Below are 17,643 nucleotides of genomic sequence, written 5' to 3' on the forward strand. Positions count from 1 at the left end.
GAAGTGGAGAGCCACAATCATGTCCGCCTGGCCGCTCAGCAGCTCCCCCATCATCCCGTTCCACTCCTTCTTGTTGCTGTTGTTAACCTGCCAGAGAGCCAGCGCAGGATCAGCCCACTGCCCTGACACCTGTCCCCCACCAGCCAGGACCCCCACACACGTGGCAGGCGCCCTGCACAGCCCTCCCACCCCACCCCTGCTCTGGAGAAGGGCTGGGGATGTTTCAACACATGATACAGGCAAAGAGATATCACAGGCTGCCCAAACTCACCCGCTCTTGGGTACCAAATTTACCATCAGCCACCAGGTGAACCTCGTAGGTGAAGTTCATCACCCCTGCCAGCCGGATGAGCAGGTCGATGCAGAAGCCGTAGCAGCACAGTGCCACGGTGGGGCGGCCTGCGGGCAGGAGAAAATGGGGGGGACAAGTGGAGGCAGCCCTTTGCCAGGGACCCCATGCAGGATCCACGACTGTCCCCAGCGAGAGCAGCCACCTGCATGGCTCTGGTTTCATATGAGATGTAATCACTTTATTCAGGTAGGGCCATCCACCTTGACCACCCTCTCCCACTGCCTCCATTGCCTATGGGTGCTGGCAAGCTGGGGGCAAAGGGGTCTCTCATTTGCTGTGTCCCAGTTGAGGTGGGCTGAGAGTTGGTGCTACCGACCCACGGTAGGGGATGGAGGGGGTTTGGTGCATGCAGGCTCTGCTGGAGGAGTGCTGACATGAACCCGCCAGGTTGAACACAGCCCGCGACACAACTCGCGGTGGGAGGGTGGTTGTGCACAGGAAAGGGTGATGGGCCGAGGGGATGCACTTCAGGTGGGTTTGGGCAAGCCTGGCATCGCTAAGCAGCTCACCCCCCCACCAGGTGATCCCGAAAGAGGCTTTCCATAATAAAATGGTTTGAAACTGGTACAGCAGGTGCTAATGTGCCTTGGGGTTCTCACTTCTGCTTGAGATCAACGCAAAGAAAACTAAAGCATGTCAGGAGACAGAAACATGGGATGCAATCGCCCAAAAGAGCCCTGGAGCCCACCAGAAGAGGTACAGCAGGAAAGTCATCTGTTGGGGTCAAAAACCTGAATCCCAGTGCCCAGTTACGGCACAGCGCTGCTGTGGGGCTGAACTGACGGGAGGGCGTTTTGGGGCTGAATGTGCTGTCACCTTTCTGTTCCTCACCCTCTGGGCCTCCTGTGCGACTGAGCACCCTCCCTGGGGACCCCTTCTTGGGATGGGAGGCTTCATCAGCTGGGTGGGCTGGGAGAGCTGCTGCGCTCACCACCAGACCGAGTTACCTGGGATGGTCTCGTTGGGTCCAGTGCAAAAGACCTTTTTCACAGGATCTCCATTGATGGTGAATTCCTCCCTGCACGTTCCATCTGCTTGCGTGGGCTTCACATACACAAAGGGCTCTTGGTGGATCGTCACGATCTGCGGGGCGAAGCACAAACACCTGCTTGCCTCTGTTCCCCCCCAGAGCTATCTCCCCCTGGGTGGGGAGCTGGGCTGCCCTCTCCATGCAAGCATGGCCAAAATGCTGTGGTGCTGTCCTCAGCTACCATCTCAGCACGTGAGACCACTTAGCCCAGCAGCAGGACCTGGCTTTGACACAAGGAACATTTGCTTTCCCTGCACCCAAGATGAGGAACAGCCATATCAGCATTCTCCTTCGTGTGGCACTTTCACCTCAGCCTCAAAGCCTTTCACACCCCTCTCCCTAACAGCAGGCTGATGAGAGCCACCGCATAGCCAGGATTAGTGCCCTGAATGGTGCTCTAGACACTGTCACTCTGCCCCAAGCTAATGCAGGTATTTCAGTCCTGCCCCGGACCTTTTCAGTAAAGCACATCCCAATGCATCTGCACCACCTCTGCAGGAAAGGGCTCACTGCCAGTGGGAATGTGTGATTTCCCTTGCCTGGGCAGTAGGACAAATGAACAGTCATACTGGGAAGACTAGCCTACCCAGGATCCAGTCACTAAGGGGGCTGCTGGGCTACACTTAAGGGAAGGGCATGAGAAGCAAAGCAAGAGTGGAGGGACCTTCTTCCAGTGTCACCTCCAGCTTCTGGCCATCAGCTCTTCAGGGATTTCCTGAGCCCAACATTGCAGCCAACAGCCCACCCACCCTCCACTAGCTTCTTTAATCTCCTTTTGAACCTGTTTCCTTCTGGCCTCTGCACTGTCAAGCAGCAGCGGGCTCCAGGACTGAACTATGCCTTGGCCAAAGGAGCCCATCCTTGTATTTTCTGCAAACCTGTGCCGGGTGCCCTCTGAGTCCCAAGCCATGAGGAATGGTGAACACCTTATCCCTCCATCCCTTCTCTGCGGTTCTCTCTCATATCCCCTTTCCAGCTGTCTCTTTCCAAACCAAAGGATGCCTGACACCCTACCCAGTTTGTCTCCAGCTGGAAGTTGTGCTCAAGCTCTGAACACCCTCCAGTACCTTCTTTAAGTTGTTCTGCTAAATCCTCTCCGAGATGGCAGGTGCCCTGGGTTTGCAAATGCTGCTGACAGTTGCAGAGGCAACAGTGGAAGTGGGAGGCAGATAAAGTCACAGCCCTGCATGCAGAGAGCTGAGGAGACCTGCCACCGCCTAATGCCATTTGCTGTTACCTTCAACTTGGTCGACATCTGATAGCCTTGAGGTTTCTCAGTTTCTCCCCCTGGCCAGATAATCTTCCGGTCGTTGGTCAAGACCTACAATCAATCCCAGAGGAAGGAGTTAGACATGAGGCCATAGGTAGACACCCCAGTGCACACATCCCTCCTACCCAACCTCTCCAGGCCTGTACGTACGTGGCTGCCATTGTAAATCCCAACTTGGACCAGTTTCCGATTCTGCAGGTTCATGATGCTGTAGTTGGCAAACTTCCTGTCCCCATCCTCATTGAATTCCACCCGTCCAGTGACACCCTCTGAGTACTTGGAGGACATCAACACCCTGTGGAGAGAAACACAGCGGGGCCAACCTAGAAAACCTGCTGTGGCCATTGAGACACCTGAGAAGGCATCAGAAAGGCAAATGCTTTCTCTCGGTTGCCTGCCATATGCCCGCTACCCTATAGAAGTCCAGTCAAGGCTACTTATGGTGTGTTCACAGCCCTGTGGTCATCCCCTCCTGGTGGATGGAGTCAGTTTCCCGAATGTTGCACTACCATATCTGTTGTCATTGCCCCTTGTTTTCCACCAGATCAGTCCCATTCCCTTAGGGTATGATCTGTACCACAGCACCCAAGGACACCTTCTTCTGGGGGTCCCTTGGGAGCTGTGTCCATGCCACCACTCCTGGTGCTTCTGTCTGGCACCAGCCTATCACAGCCTGGGTAATGCCCCAGGCATGCACATACACCACCATGGGGTGAACCAGTCCCACAAGCCCTGGAAAGACGATAGTGAAGACACAGAAGAATTGCCTGAGACACTTGCAGTACACCATAGAGAACAACTTCAAATAGCTCATGCCAAAGATTGTGTTGCTGCAGAAGATGCCAGAAATTTTCCTAAAATAATCTCCAGGCTTTGCAGGTCCCATGGTCAGCAGAACCCAGATCTACAGAAAGGGCATCCCACAGACACCACGACCACGTCTGCAGAGAGCAACCCCTGGCACAAGATCCCACTGCCAAAAGCAACACCCTGGTGCCAGGTTGCACGTTGCAGAGAGCAGCCCTCCTGCACGGGGAGCCATGCCGCAAAGGGAATTGCTGCTTTACCAAGATCCAGGCTGCAGAAGAGGCCTTTATGGCTCCGGCATCTGCAGTGTTACAGCACAAAACCCCACACAGCACAAAGATTGGGTTCTGGGAAGTACATGCAGCATCTGCCGATGACACTGCCCGTGGCAGCGAGATCCAACACATGCATGCTCTGATCTGCTGAGACCCCACCAACCAAAAACAAAGCACCAGTATTTGCTACAGCAGAGACCAAGCCTGTCCTGTGCATGGAGATCTCTTGCCCCCAAGTCCTGCTTGCAGCACGCTGGCCTATGCTGCAGCCCTGAAACGTTCAGCAAGAAACGTATCCGCAGCGCTGAGCTCCAATTTGGCAGAAGTATCGCCCTACCCTGATTTGGCAGAAAACCCCGTCTCCCCTCTTCCACCCACAGAGTTAAGATCCAGACCAGAGGAGATCGTCCCTCCATGGCCCCCAGATCTCTTCCTCCTGGAGTTGTTCCCTACCCACACTGATCCCAGCTGCCGAAGCATTGCCCAGGAGACCATGGCTTGGCATGGACCGAATTGGTGCCAGGCACCAGGATGATGCCTAAACAGCCTGGACAAACTGGGGGCTAGTGCCTGAGCCCGTGTCCTGGCTAGTTTTCTAGGAGGCATGTAGCCCTCACGTGTGAATCATGCAGGACAGTCCAGGCAGTCCTGTGCCACATGCCTGAAAGCTTTAGTGACAGATACTCTGACCAAAGTCACCACGCTGCCCTTTTCCACATGCTCCCACCCTCTCCAGCTCTCCCCCAGCAGGTCCTCTGCTCCCTCCAGTAGGACCCTTCCCCAAATACCTCTTGAAAAGGGGTCCCGTCTTCCAGATGTTGGTGTTGCCCACGCAGCCCCGTGGCGGGTCTGTGATATTCTCCTTCTCAAACAAGTCGTGCACGGCCTGGGCCACCACCGCAACAGCGTCGCTGATGTGGGCTGACTCGTTCTTCCCGTTGATGAGCTGCAAACCGATCACTCCTGCCGCGAGCAGAGGGGAGAAGGCACGTCAGCAGGGCACACTGGTTGCTCTGGCATTACTCCCATGTGCAGGGCTCGGGGGCCAGCAAGCACACGGTTCTGGGGCTGAGGGCCCCTCAGATGCAGCTGGGGAGCTGTCTGAGCTTCAGGCAGGGGCAGGCAGGGCAAGCAGCTGCAGCGGTGCTGGGCTGGCACCGTCCTGCCTGCTGGATGGGGACTGGGGACAGCTACGCGGCCTGCTGACACCCCATACTCCATCCCCATCCTCTTGCCAAGCCTTTCCCCCAGGTGACGGCGAGCTGGATTTGGGGCATGGCAGCGTGGCCAAGGCTGATGCCTCCCCATGAGGGCAAAGAGAGTGGAGAGCAACGTGTGGGACCCTCCGCTCGTCGGGACCACCACAGCATCGTGCTCCCCCAGCCCAAGGGGTCCCTGCGAGGGTGGGTGCCGCTCGTCCCAGCTCTGAGCAGGCTCCTCTGAGCCCGGCCGACAGCAGGACGGATGCCTCTGGCGGGTGCCTACCATCAGGGGCGTAACGCAGGGCATTGCCCGATATTTCCCGTTCCCCGACCAGCCACACGTAGCCGGAGCCCGTCATATTGAGCATGGCTGCTGATCTGTACACCGTGGCCGCATCATCCTCACTGCAACGAGAAGAAGGGAACAGCAATGTGGCTCCAGGTGCCAGATGGCCCCTTTTCTCCTGCATCGGACCCCAAGGGGATGGCAGAGCCAGGGAAAACACAACCCCAGGCAGCCCTCCTCTGATAACTGGTTCTCCCGGGCAATGGCTAATTCCTTGATGCAATGGAAAACTTTCTCTCAGCTTTATCTAATCCCACAGCACCCAGCACTGCTGAGCATCTGCAGATCTGGCCTATTCCTTATTGCTCACCGTCTACAGGCAAGGGGGCAATAAGACTCCCCTCCTTCACAGGTGGATCAGGATACATCATCAGTAACTATTGCTGCTTCTGCAGCTGCTAACACTTTGCAGGACAGGCAGACATCCCAACCATGCTCGTGGTTGCGAGCTCCCTGGCCAGCAGCACGCACAACACAACATCCGCCACCTGCCTGGGACCTGGGGCTTTGTGTGGGTTTTCTCCCATGCTCCTTGAAAGGATGACATGCCCCAAATCTGCACTGACCCCAGTGCTGGGCGGCGTTGCAAAGGGGAGAGCGAGGAAATCAGAGCAGGGAGGGGAAGGACGGCTCTGCCTTACCTGGCAGAAAGGATGATGACGCGAGCCTCCAGCTCCTTAGCCTCCAGCAGCAACGACGTCACGTTTTTGGTTCCGGGGTCAAACTGAAGCACTTTCTCAGCCTGTGATCAGTGTGAGCAAAGCTGGTTAGTGCGGGAGCACCAGGACTGCTTGTGAGAGCCATGCTATCTAGAAAAGGGTCAAGAGAATTCATTAAACTGCACAAAAGTCTGCTAAATAAGGTTGGTTATAGCTACTTTTTTCTTTTTTCTTTTCTTTTCTTTCTTTTCTTTCTTTCCTTCCTTCCTTTCTCTTTTAACGTTTTGGCTTTTTGGGTTTTTTTTTGCACTGTGCATGCAAACTGAAGTCAATCAAGACCCAAAAAGAGGCGTGCATTGTACAGGAAAGAGAAAAAGGCTTTGAAATGCAATTGAAAACTCAAACGAGTGTTGTTTTTCAAAAACATGGGAAATGAAAAAAACATATTGCACAGGGTTAACCTTTGGGAGTAAAAGTGAGCAACTTACACCAAGGAACCGTTTCCTTTGGGGAGGAAAGGGGGTTGGTTCAACTTTTCAAAAAAAAAAAAAAAAAACTTGCAAGTTAATTACTGGTTCACATGCATGTTTCAAAAAGAAATCCTTCCAGGGTCAGCTGGCTAGGTTTCCATTCTCAAGTCCAAACCAAACTATCTCAACATAAAAACGTGCTACCAAGAAACATAGTCATGGATCTTTTTTTTTTTCTTTCTTTTCTTTTCTTTTTTTCTCTTTCTCTTTTTTTTTCTTTTTTATTTTTCTGGTGGCTGTGGCTATTTTTCATTTGCTAGTTAGGTTGGTGGGCGGCGTGCATTTCCATGCATATATACCTTGGGTCCTCGCTTGTTGTCATAGGAAAGTTGGTCGAGGTTTTCATAGTTCCTTTTTTTACTCTGATGAATAATGTGCACAGAGAAAATATGTAGACACAGAAGAATATTATAAACAGTTGAAAATGACGTGTAGTAAAGCAATCCAACATCCACCTCCTCCTCCACTGTTTGCTAAAGGGTCTCTATAACGCTGGAGCTCGCAAAAACCACTATCAGGAGAGAGTGCCTCAGCTCTCACGGGAGCGTCAGGGTGCAAAGCCGTACCGGTTAGAGCAAGCCTGAGTGCCACAGCTGTTGCGATGCAGTTGCATTTCCCTTGTGGGACTGGGGGATTCTTCAGCAAGAAATTTTTATCTTAAACTCAGAAACAATCTACGCATCTCTAAGGGCCTAAGTGGTGGGATTTCCATGGAATTACTGTGGAAGTAAAGGACAAAATGTTGTGTACGGAAAGTGCTGGATAAACACAAACTGTTACAGTTAATAGTATTAGCATTACTACCGTCACTATTATCATTACAATCCTGTTCACCCTAAGAGAGTTCACAGCAAATGAGGTGTCTCAGCTGAACTTCTCACCTCCTGCAAGGAGGGAGCAGCTTTTTGGAGCTCTGTTGCTGTCCAAAAGAGAAAGAAAAAGCTCGCTACGTCCCATGTTGGCTCAAAGCGTGGCAATATGAAGCAATGGTGATCATGGGATGACATTGCAGCTTTTACCTGGTGCTCGGGGAGGGCCGAGGGCACCTTGTGGCTCTGCGGCACATGGGTGGCCCTGGGAGGTGCAGCTGCCAGAGACCACGGTGCCCACAACCTGGCCCTACGCGTGGCTAGTGGGATTCACTGCTTGGTGGTCTCCGTGCTGCTGGCCGGAGCATCACACCTGGCCTAGGGGCAGGAGGCTCAGCATGCACTGACCCTGCAGATAATGCAGATAACGGACCGGAGCAGAGAGCCTGCTCCCCGCCTTGTCTCCTGCCTGAGCCACTTCTGCTGCTCAGCCCCGAAGGAGCCGGGGCGTGAAACCTCCTTCTGGAGGTTTCCTCTCCTCCAGGCAGCGTGCTGCGGGCTGACGGCCTCTGCTCTCGGAACCCTTGACCCTGCAGCAGCGTGCACAGAGCCCCATGGATCTTCCTGGGAGCAGCCCCTGTGGTCATGCCCATAACATCAGCCTGATAGGGCCTGCAGGTTTTGGTGGGACATATTCTGACCTCTTCCTCTCGGCCCAGTCCCACCCCAGCTGGGCATCCCTGATGGGGTACGGGACACCGATCTCCATTTCGCAGCATCTTATGGCAATGGCAACTGATCCCTGCCAGGAACCCGACCCTTTGCACCCCAGTAATGCAAGGGTTCATGTTCCCAGATTGTTCCTTAGGCAGCCAGGTTTTATCTCTGCATCTTGCTTTCCAGATTGAATAGCTTGTCTCTTCCTGAACACTCAGACCAGCCTTTGGCAGGACATTTTGCCAGGTCTCCCTTCTGTGCATCTGTGTGATCTTTCCTTTCTTCTCCTTGGACGCAGCCTGCCAGGTTTTGTCTTGCTCAAAGATGTTGGGTCCTTGTAAGGAAGAGTATCTGAGGAGGCAAAATCTGCTCGGAGCCCAGGTCTGCCTTCACTTCTGATGATGTCCATGGCAGGGATTTCTGCAATGGCTTCTTAGAGTCTGCTCAGATCACAGTGAGACCTGGAGCAACAACTGCCTCCAAGGAGAGCCGAGCTGCAGCAGCAGGACAGTATGAATATTCTCCAATGAAAAGTCATTGGCCACTTTTCCTCAGGCACCATCAATTTAGCTGGAAATTTGGTCATCCATCTTGCAGCCTCCAGCCACGAATCACCTTGGGTGCCCGGGATGTGCTGGCGCCTCGACCCAAGCAAAGCAGAGTCTTGGGTGCAGCAAAGCCGGACCTGCTGGCACCTGATAAGCTCTGTCTCCCCCTATCCCCATCTCTATTGCCAGAACTAGACCAGTAATGTCCCCTCTCTTTCCACTTTTTCCATGTGGTTCTGCGGCACTTCCCTCCTCAGCCCACGCAAAGACCCACAAATTCAAAATTCAGTTTCCACCATGTTCTCCAGCATTCACTCAAAAAATTACCACTTTCATGAACACCACTGTCCCAGAGGAAGGGACTCAGCAGACCAGGGACCTGCCACCTCTGACTTGGACAAACTCCAATTTTCACAGTGTCTGGCATTTCCCCCTGAACTCGAGCAGCATTGGTGCAATGGTGGGCCTGCCCAGATGAACGAGCAGCGTTGTACTGGGACGAAGCAGTAGCTCCAGGCTGACAGTTACTGCAGGCAGACCTAAGACAAGGCTAGCACGTGGGGTGCGCCAGGGCTGGCCAGCCTGGCCCGAGTGCTGGGCTCCGAATACCTGCTTCAAGTGCAAATCCATGCAGTGGTGCCTGAGTGACAGCCAGCAGTGGCACAGACTCCAGGGGACAAGCCATGCTCAGATCCCAGAGCTCAGGTGGGCAGGTGAGCCTCTGACCTAGCCCCAGGTCCTGCGGGGCTGTGATCCAAGCCTTGAAGAGGTCAAGAGCAGGTCTCCTGCCTGCTCCCTCCCCATGGCCTAGGCTGGCCTTGAGGAAGTTGGGGAGGGGTCAAGGGTACCACTTCACAGCATGAAGAAAGTCTACACACCAGTGATTAGAAGAGCGATTAGCAGAAGAGATTGAGGAAGAGGGGAAAACCCTGATGGAAGTTATCTACCTTCCAGACCAGTCAGACCAGCCAGTTTGACCAGAACAAGCTCCTCAAGGAAAAAGAAACAAGATGCTGTGGCACATCCCAAGACAAGGAAGACAAGGTGACCTACCATCACAGAGCACATGCCCCAGTCTGGAGGATGGCCAGGGCATTTGCAGTAGCCCAGTGGCTGTCAGGAGGCACCAAGACATTTCGCAGATGCACTGCAAATGTGGGGCAGATCTGAGGACAGACCCTTTCTCCACCCGTCTTTCAAGCCCCAGATCTCAAGGCTTTCCTGTAGGATGGGCATGAGAGGGAGCAGTAAAAGGGGATGCATGGGATCTGCAGGAAAACAGAAGGTGGAAATCAAAAGATGCAAGGAAGGGGACGATAGGCTGACAGTGGGAACAACCTTTCCACAGCTCTCCCTGGGTGAGGGACACTGTGCTGGGAAGAGGCTTTGGAGAGAAATACTGGCCCGCTGTCACCCAGCGGGAAGCTGCCTTTGGAAGCAGGAGGATCCCACCATGGTTGGTGGCACACCAGTGTCTCATGATGGCCCAGGGTGCAGCAAGGATGAAACTTCTTGGAAACCACCACCAAAAACAAAAGCTTGTTGGTCAGTGTGGCTTGTGCCCACACCCCTGCACCGGTTCTTCCTCCAGTGGCTTGACAAGAGGTGATGAAGAGCAGGGGCAGGCTGCTCTCACCGGTCTCTCAGTTTGCCTGCCAACGCCAAGCACAAGAATTGTCTACGGCCACATCTCCTCAACAGCCAACTGCCAAATGTCTAGCGGCTGCTGGTGGGGCTGGAAAAGAGCAGGTTGTGGTCCCTGCCCGTGACCCAGGAAGGAGCAGCCAGGAACGGGTGCCTGCCCTGACGCTGCTGGAGACTTGGACATGGACTTGGACTCTGCCCACCCAAAGGGGACCTCACCCTGCCGTGGGCAAGAGGACGTGCTGGGACTTCACCCCGTAGGGCAGGAGGTGGTTTCTTGCCTTCCAGCCTTTGAACCACTGCAGCCGAACAGCTCCCTGTGTTCTCCTTCCCTGCTTGGCTTGAACGCTTGCTCTGTCCTTTTACTCAACGGCAGCAGGTCTATGACAGTCCTTCTGAATTTCTCCCCTGCCTCCCTCCCTGCTCCCCCGCGTGGCCCTGAGTGCAGGTGCAGTGCACCTCCTCGATAAAGCTGCTCCCGCCAGCCACAACCGCCCTCTCGTAACAGCATGGGGTGTCAGGAAAGCAGCGTTTGGCATGTGCTTCAATGGAGATGGGACGGGGGCATCAGCCTGCAGCCGCAGAGCCGACAGCTTTATAGAGAGGGTGCATTATACCTCCGTGCATCAATGCGCCGGCTGCCCTTGCCCCTCCTAAGCCACTAAGGTGAGCTCCGGTTAGCCAATTCAGAAGCTGCTTTTCGGGGTTGGTTTGGCACTGCTGGGTCTGCCTGGCCCCCGGGTGGCTGTAATGGGGCAGGTGCTTCCCTAAGCTGAGCGACTGGTCCTCTCCTTAGGTGGGAATCTTGGGCGAGGCATTTGCAGAGCTCCAGGTTATCCTTCCCTTCATTTTGTAGTCGATTTACATGTAGGAGATTTTGACCATGGCAAAGCAAGTGAAATGAATAAAGTACAAAGTTCTGTCAGGTACTAGTCAGACACTGTTGATGCTTTAAGCATGTTAGCCATGTTACAATGGAAAGAAAAGGTGTTTTACATACAGAAATCTACATACATACAACAGCCCGAGACTTCTAGTTTTGTTGTTGTTGCTTAAACAAAGCTACAAGACAATGTTCAGGAACTGACCTTGGACTCTCTCTCCTCCAAGAGGGTCTCCAGCTTCTTTTGTGCAGCACGACCTTCGTGGTCGTCACTGACTATCAGAATGACGTGATTCCAGTTGAAGACTCTCATCATCTCAAACCAGACGTTGGCCTGGTGAGAGTATGGTGGGACTGTGCGCAAAAAGGACAGGTGGATGCTCTGCAAGGAAGAACAAGAGCTAAACATAGACTGGTTGGGTCATTGGCCAAGGTGCGTCTCAGGGACCGGGCAGGTTTGCAGGGACAGGGCTGGGATCTCAAGGCCAAAGAGGCAAAACAGCAATTTTTGGTAGACCTCTCGGTTGCACACCTTGAGCTAGCCTCTGGGACCTGCAATCCTTTCTTCTGGCTGAGAAGCAAACCCTGGCTACTATTTCGTACCATCCAGCACATGGGAGAGAGGGTTTTTTGCTTTGTGGTCTGTAAACCCGTGGTGAAGAAAAGCCTGTCCAGCAACGAATTGTCAGCAACTTTCAGTGCAAATATAGCCTTTCCTCTTGACTTTTTGAAAATAACACTGAGCAAAGGACATCAAAAAGAAAAAGAATTCCCTTCAGAGAGTGACAAGGAGCAGCTGCAGGTACACGCAGGTATATATTAGTTATTTGTCATGAGAGGAGTTCAGAAAAAGCAGTTTTATAATATGCGGTTTGGCTGTTTCTAGGTCAGCTTGTTCTGCAGCAGCACACAGGAGGCAGCTCTGGACTCATGCCCCAGCTAACCTATCTGATTTGGTTAAAGACATCATTATGGTTGGATGATTGAGCAATAGCAATTCCAGCCTAATTAAGTACAGCACCCTTTGGGGAGCAATTGGACCAAAAGCTGTAGCTGAAAGAGAGGTTTCAAAAAATGCAGCTTTTCCAAAAGGCCCTAGAGTCAAATATTAGAAAATGAAAGTGCTTACGCTCAGCATGGACGCTACTTGACAAACCAGCTACGTGCTGGAGGGAGGCAGAAGTCTGAACAGGAGAGAACAAAAAGGAAAGCACCACAATATTTCTTTTTTAAGGCTGAGTTGTCCTCTGGACCAAACAGGGCTTGTCCAGACCTGCCCTCCAGGAACCTGACCCAGCATGGGTCAGAAATGTCCTGAATGGGCCAAAGTAATTCACTCTGGAAGAGAAAGGGCGCCGTGTCCACCATGGACCCGTGCAGGAGGGATGGGCAGAGCAGATAATGCCTTTTCCTCACACTCAGCACGGTGATAAAGTCAAACCGAACCATGCAATGTATAGAAAACACTGCAAAACCCCTGTCATGGTCAGGTCTCTTGGCAGGGGAACAGCATGTCTGTTCTGCTGCCCTGGCCCAAAACACAGAAATGAGGGAGGCAGCAGCAAAAATACCAAAGCACTGGAAACATTTCCTAATTACTGAAGACAAGAAGAACTGTGGATGTTTAATCAAAGGAAGAAACTAACCAGGAGAGCTGTAACAAACATCTCAGAGCTGCAGTTTCATATGACTAATAAAAACATTCCCAATTACACGAAGAGCAGGAGAAACGCAGCACACCCCACAAGCCCAGTACTAATCAACGGGGTCGGGAAGAAGCCCCACAGGGACAATGGAAGGACAACTATGGTCTCCACACAACACGGTGCTCAAGCTCTCTTTGGAGTCAGCAGAGATGCCCAGGTATTTCCAGGTCCAGTTCCACAGCTTGAGCCAGGGGCACACAAGATGGGTCTGAGCATTTTTTATTTTTTAATCCCTTAGCATTTTTAATTGCTTTAAGGAAATCCATGGAAATGGAAAATGGAAATGGGAAAAAAAAATCAGAAGAGGAATGAGAAAAGAACAGAGTAGCTAATAGTAAAAAAAAAAAAAAAATGGAAAAATACAGGCTAAAAAAAATCAAAAATCTAACTTAAAATTATTTCAATCCCTTTTTGAAATATAAACATCTTTGACATTTCAATATATTGCATCAAATTATTTTCTAGTTTCCCAACTAGCTTGCAAAAATGCTGTTTAAACTGATCGTGGCTTTCTTAAGTGTTGTAAATACATATCACTAGGTTCAGATGAACAAATTTTACTGCAAAGTTGTTGGAGAGGAACTTGGTTTAACAGTTCAGGCCAATTTGTTTTCTGAGGTGGTGTCAAAAGGGTCATGGACTTGCTATGATGGTATCTCAGCTCTCGGATTACAGAATTGTAGGTTTAAAATAGGATAATGAAGAATAACTAATCGCAAATGCTGAGTCTAGCTTTCAGGATGAGCACTCACATTCTGTGCTCAGCTTTTGAAGCACCTGGGACTCCTGAACTTGTCTGCAGGGCCCAAAGATTGGCAGAAAAATGAAAGTAGAGTTCCCCCAAAGGTTAACAAGTCCAACTTGTGATGTGCAGAGGCAGTCGGGAATCAGGTTTTGTGTGATTTGATAACCCAGTCACAGCACATGCAGTGACAGGTCTCTGGCAAATCCCTCTGAACCCAGCACAGAGTTTTCCTGGCCATGGACATGGGCACATGGGGCTGTACTGCAAAGTATGCGGATGCAATGATTTTTCCATCATAGTAAGACCTTTTTTAGGCAAATAACTGTTATAAAAACCTGATTTTTTAACAGAGCCTCTGTGAGACAACCGTCACTCATTTCAGCTGCACTGCTCATCACACTGTCCCTGAAGTACTGCTACAAGTGCTTTAACTCTGAGCTGTCACGGGTCATAACCCGCTCCCCTCAGCTCAAGCACACAGCAAAAATGCTCCTAATTACAAATCAACAGTTTGCCTTGTAAGATGTTTTGCAGGATTCACATCATTTGCTCTCCTCCGAGCGTGCCTCCTGCCTGCGGGGAGGGCTGGGATGTGAGCGTGGGAATTGCTCAGCAGACCCGAGCTGAGGAGCAGCTTTCTGCAAATCCTCCTATCTCCCACCGAAACCTGACTGCTCAGCCCTGTGCTTCCTCACTTCATTCTATTTCTGCAAAAAGTAAGTAAATACTTTGTGTTGAGTCTGAATCCAGGCTTCCACGTGGATTCAGCTCAGCAGAAGCCCACAGGGCTGGAGCCTAAATGCACTGGGAGTGTGGTTATAGGGCTGGGGACATGCGCTGGATCCAGTCTCTTAGGAACCACAAATTATTAGTGGTACAGACTTTGTTGACATGCGTATGTATGAAAAGGACCTGAATTTGAGTAGATCATGTGTGTGTGTGCATGCAGGTGTGCAAGCAAGGAGTTTGTGTATGCATAAATGTGAGCCTATACGCGCAGAAAGCATGTATGCATGTACCCACATAGGGAACGTGCTTGGGTGCTTGAATAGCACAGAGTCTGCACGTGGCCATGCCATACCTGGGGAGGGTGCACATGTGGGTGCCTATCGATGGAGTTTGTGTGCATAGGGGACGTGCACATGTATTTGAATAGCTGTGCACAAAGAGTCTGCACGTGGCCATGCCATGCCTGGGGAGGGTGCACATGTGGGTGCCTATCGATGGAGTTTGTGTGCATAGGGGACGTGCACATGTATAGGGGGTGTGCAGGCATAGCTGTGGGGCCACCAGGCACGTGTGCGTAGGGGACGTGCACATGTATGGGGGGGTGCAGGCATAGCTGTGGGGCCACCAGGCAGTGCAAGTGTGTACGTATAAGGACCACATATGGGTCCATGAGTGAAAGGATTGCTATCTTCTTTACCTCTGTCTGCCTAAGGGCTCATCACAGCTCACGGTTCGTGGCTGGTAGAGTAATTTTTCCTACAGGCTTGAGGAAATAAAGTGGTTTTCTTTCATTACCTGTGGAAATAATGTGGTCAGTCCCTCTTTTAGCAATGTGCCCTGAAACTGAGCTGTCTGGGCAGTTTCAAGGAGATTGACAGAGATCCCAATATATAAGTTCCTGATAATTTAGCAAAAATCATCAGCTGGGTACAGAAAAGAAGCCTTGGCCGGTGTCTCCATGGAAGGAACCTGGGCTGCTGTGCCCCCTGCTCTGTTCAGCGGGCCCGCCAGCCAGCACACGTGTCTCCGAGCCCCACCAGAAAGCAGCCTGCCCACTACCCCGCGTGATAGCTGCAGACGTGGGAGGGAGCTGAGATAACTCTGCAATAGCTTAGACGTGTGCTGGGAGGGATTTTAGTGGGGGCAGACATATGGGGAGCTCAGGCGCAAATGCATCGTCTGCCTTTCCCCTGCAGTACCCGGAGGAAAGGGCTTGTTAACCTCTGGTGAGCCCCACCAGAAAGCAGCCTGCCCACTACCCCGCGTGATAGCTGCAGACGTGGGAGGGAGCTGAGATAACTCTGCAATAGCTTAGACGTGTGCTGGGAGGGATTTTAGTGGGGGCAGACATATGGGGAGCTCAGGCGCAAATGCATCGTCTGCCTTTCCCCTGCAGTACCCGGAGGAAAGGGCTTGTTAACCTCTGGGGAATGGCCCAGCACCGCAGCAGCAGCCTTGTGGAGTGGTGGGGCTGCTCTGTCCTCTTCCCAGCTCGAATCCTGAGAGCCCGTGAAGAGCTCTCCTCTGTTGAGTGGGCTCCATCACTGCCATCAGCACAGGCTTCAGCACACAGAGCCCCTGCTGACGGCTGTGCTGCTCGGCGGTGGCTGTGAAACCCCTTCCTGGGCAAATGTCTCTATGTTACGTTAACCAGCCTCTCCAGTCACTTCTTGCAGGTGCCAGTGAAGGAGTCCTGACCCTGACCTCGGTCGAGGGGAATCACTTTTCTCCCCACTTTCAGTGCAGCTTCCCATGCTGACTAACACCGTTTCTGCTGAGCATCGGTTGCCAGTGAGACCAGTAATAAAGAAAAATACCCCTCTCAGTGAGCAGTAACCCCCAGGAGGGCATGGAGTGGTTATACTGAGACAAGGAACCAGAGGGAAAAGCCATCCCCAGGCCTGGGCTGGAGAGAGAGAGAAAGAGAGAGACAGACATCATGTCAACTACCAGGACCAGGTGCTGCACATTGAAATGGCACTCCAAGCACAGAATGACTAAACTCCATTTTCCATCTCTTTCAGCAGCAGAGCAGGTCTCAGTTAAAAGCCACCTTTGATCCTCCACTGCACCCCCTCTCTGGGGGGATGGTGTGGGACTCACCTTGGGACACCCAGCATGTCCCTTCATCCCCGTCACGTAGGTGTGGTCCCACATGGTGGTGATGAATGGCACCAGACCTTCCCAGCTCTTGAGCTGTGCATTTCCCCACAAGCTTCGCTCTCACACTCTCAGTGTCATTTCGTATTTCTCATATTGTGAAGACGTCAACGTCATCTCATTTTTTCAGCTGAGACGTAAAGGAGATATAAATACCCCCAATGACACATGGGGAACAGAAGCCTAAAGCAATAGTCCAGCCTGTCCGTTCAGGGGGCCCAGCATGAGAAGGTCAGAGCGTGATTTTTGCAATGCTCCGTCCATGAGGAGTGCATGAAGGGCTCTCCATAGTGACGGACACCACAGCGATGGGTACTGCTCTGCTGCCTTTACCGTGAGACCCTCCTCTCTCCTCCTGCAGTTCCCCGCTCACCTCACTCAGAGGTGACCAGGGTTTTAGAGACCCCCTCACCGTGCAGGCAGGACTGCGCTGAGAGACGTGAGGATCTCGGGGAAGAAACAGGTAAAGATTTCATAAGATGTACGCACAAGGAGGCCAAACAAAGGCTGCCAAGGCAGAGTGCTCAGCTTGATAGCTGCAATACTGTTTCTAGAACAAATAGTTCTTTGAATACTGGGAGCAATAAAGCTTGCTTCCCTTGGGTATCTTTGTTGAAAGACTGGCTACAGCTCATGGACCACTATGCTTGACTGGAGATGCTCCGAGAGCATCAAAAGGTACTGAGCAAACCTACCTGTGCGGAGGCCCACGCCTTTCCTCTCCCTGGCAGCTTAGCCTTGGGAGGACCATAATTAACTCTGAGACTTCAACCCCCTGTGAAATTTAGCTAAAATTGGCTGATGCCTTCAAAACCAATCAGGGGCATACACACAAAGTGATCTTACAAGCTTGTTTCCATAGGAACTAAGCTGAAAGATATAATTTCCTGAATTAAAAAAACAAGCAAGCTGATCAGTGGAAACCAAAAAGGGAACCAGCTGAATGTCCCTGTGTTGCACCAGCCAGCCTGTCCTGCGTGGGCTATGCAGAGCCTTGCACCGTCCTGCCCCATGCCTTCACACCCCTTTGCTCTGCTGTCCTCCACTCCACTCCTCCTTTGCTGTCCCCTCCAGCTCCTGCCAGTCCACTATTCAACATCCTTGCTCCTCTACCCACCCAGTCCCTGCCTTTGCCCCATCTCCTGCCTCCAACTCTGCAGAGAGCTCAAAGTCCTCAAGCCCCCGGGCTGTCTCGGTGGGAAGGAGTCTGAGCAAGAGGCCAGCCAGGCAG

At 52.2% G+C, this 17,643-nt stretch overlaps 1 protein-coding gene across 1 annotated transcript in view; it reads right to left on the reverse strand.

Annotated features, from left to right (window-relative positions):
• GRIN1 (glutamate receptor, ionotropic, N-methyl D-aspartate 1) overlaps positions 1-17,643 on the reverse strand; it is a gene marked incomplete at its 5' end in the record, with an annotated part of 27,763 nt that overhangs the window by 8,294 nt on the left and 1,826 nt on the right. The window contains 11 exon segments of the mRNA XM_009577533.1: positions 1-7; positions 10-87; positions 272-399; positions 1,300-1,435; positions 2,620-2,703; positions 2,803-2,947; positions 4,523-4,697; positions 5,220-5,341; positions 5,924-6,024; positions 6,771-6,833; positions 11,278-11,454. The exon segment at positions 1-7 is cut by the window's left edge and continues 92 nt beyond it. Of these exon segments, the coding sequence (XP_009575828.1) occupies positions 1-7; positions 10-87; positions 272-399; positions 1,300-1,435; positions 2,620-2,703; positions 2,803-2,947; positions 4,523-4,697; positions 5,220-5,341; positions 5,924-6,024; positions 6,771-6,833; positions 11,278-11,454 (1,216 nt within the window).

The sequence above is a fragment of the Fulmarus glacialis genome, unplaced genomic scaffold, assembly GCF_000690835.1.
Source record: "Fulmarus glacialis isolate BGI_N327 unplaced genomic scaffold, ASM69083v1 scaffold20295, whole genome shotgun sequence".
In the NCBI taxonomy this organism is placed as follows: domain Eukaryota; kingdom Metazoa; phylum Chordata; class Aves; order Procellariiformes; family Procellariidae; genus Fulmarus; species Fulmarus glacialis.